Raw genomic sequence first — 2,000 nt, 5'->3', positions numbered from 1 at the left:
GAAGCGTAATATTACTGTCCTCCAAGATTAAATAGTCTTTAGAAAGCATAGCATGAATAGGCTTTCGACTTGTAACACTTGTGTGGGAACCTGGATGGCTGATGTTCTCCCTGGTGGTGGGCAGGCGCACGCGCTGCGCAGGCGACCGCGACTCCCGTGTAGAAGACTCCGAGCTAGCGTCGCTGCCCAGCTTGCTGAGCAACATCTGCAATGCGTGGCATTGTCAACATGCAGCAAAAACAAACTGGCTTCGAAAGTAAGAGTGAAGGGTAAAAAAGATTTTGGACAAGCTGGGGAGAGTGATATAATTGGTTTCCACGATGACAGTGGAGTGGTATTCAACACGTACTCATGAATTTTCTACCTGCAGTTCGTTCTCCTTGGCCTGCAGGGTGCGGCGGTAGCGGTTGTTATATTGGCGCAGCTCCTTCAGCCGGCGCTCCAGCTCGGGGCCGGGGTCGCGGCACTCGTGTGTCGTGGCCGGCCGCAGCGTCGCCCTGATCCGAGACCCCGCCGCGCCCGGCTGGCCATTACGACGTAACTCTAGTAGCTGGGAAAACAGGATCTTGTTTACCCATATTTACTCTAAGAAAAATCTTGACAATAGTTAAACCTCGAAGCTATTCTATTAGACAGTGAAATGTTTGTGTAAGTAATGGCTTAATAAACGACGTACAAAAATAAAGAATACGTAAGTCCTTAAGAAAGTTTGATGGCAAAACAAACACTAACCTTGGGCACAAATACCAGGCACAAAGTGGCCGTTGTACAGAATATAATGAAGATAGATATGAGAACAAATAGGGCGTCCTTATGGTCCGCGAGCACCTGCAATAAAATAATCCGACTCAAAGGACCATCTTCAACAAAAATATTTTTAAGTATTGAATTGTGTTATGTGTGTTAAATGTAACTTACATGAGCGATGGGTGCACCCATAATACACATGATGAGCACATTGTAGACAGACAGACCGATGTGTTTAGAATCGTTTAATGCGGGAATGGATACGTGTCGAGTCTCCCATGCGAGAAATGCTCCAAACACCTAAGTAAGAAATATAGATCAACTTAGAAGAAGTAGTACTAGCAGATATAGTCTTGTTTACGTTGAATTTCTACTGTTAGTTTAAAACCCAGAGGCAAAATCGACCCTCAATTCTGAGGTACTGATGTACCTAAGCAATTCTTACAAATTACTACGAAATTAATTATTATTATACCAAACACTTACCAGTAGGAGTCCCTTGTACACGTAAATGATTCCGACGAAAATGGTCATCTTTTCCGATTGACAGTACTCATTCTCTTGAACGATAACGATGTCTTCACTTGTCGGATGAGGCTATTAAAGTCCACATACATTATTAACTTACTAGGAATCTAACTTGAGAAATAATATAGCTAAGTAATCGTATAACTTACGTATGGCTCCATCTGTTTTGTAGCTCTATAGAAGGGATAGAATATCTGCCACGTGCTCATAATAGCAATGTCTATAGCCAGTAGAACTCCGACCACCATAAATAGTTGATAATCTCTTATCACCTGAAAATACCAACACAATAGGTAAGATAATAGACAAGAAAACAGGAATACTACTAGTTCATGACATAGAGGATAAATGTAAGAATCTTCCAAAGTATGAAAAATTACAAATATTAAGAACATGATATTGGGAGGACAAAAAGATCTTGGCCATTTGTTACCTTCTTATTGAGCTTAACATCAGTGAAGATGGAATGCACGCGCCAGGTCTTGGAGAACATCGCGCCGAATGCAAAACTGAAACCCGTCATCAGCAGACCCGCCCTCGCGCTACAGATGAATGGAAATGCACCTGAACAGAGTAGACCCAGACATTAAATCATAAACGTTTCGCGAATGTATATTACACATTCTATTTACTCGAAAAATATTTTACATATTTTATTAAATCAAGTTGTTTAATTCACTCTTTTAATTAAATCAAATTTAGTGCAAGAATAAAAGTAATTAATG

At 41.0% G+C, this 2,000-nt stretch overlaps 1 protein-coding gene across 1 annotated transcript; it reads right to left on the bottom strand.

The window, feature by feature from the left end:
* Positions 1–90: 90 nt before the first annotated feature.
* On the bottom strand, positions 91–1,839 carry LOC106114783 (gamma-aminobutyric acid type B receptor subunit 2-like; the record flags this gene model as incomplete). The annotated part of the gene is made up of 7 exons (XM_013308102.1): positions 91–205; positions 365–550; positions 733–828; positions 919–1,047; positions 1,234–1,344; positions 1,425–1,547; positions 1,709–1,839. Coding segments are annotated over 7 exons (891 nt in total), but the record flags the coding sequence as incomplete, so codon positions are not given.
* Between the last annotated feature and the right edge of the window lie 161 nt (positions 1,840–2,000).

This window comes from Papilio xuthus, unplaced genomic scaffold (genome assembly GCF_000836235.2).
Source record: "Papilio xuthus unplaced genomic scaffold, Pxut_1.1 DF827981.1, whole genome shotgun sequence".
Classification (NCBI taxonomy): Eukaryota; Metazoa; Arthropoda; class Insecta; order Lepidoptera; family Papilionidae; genus Papilio; species Papilio xuthus.
The sequence above is the reverse complement of the archived record's forward strand: the minus strand, read 5'-3'. Positions and strand labels throughout refer to the sequence as shown.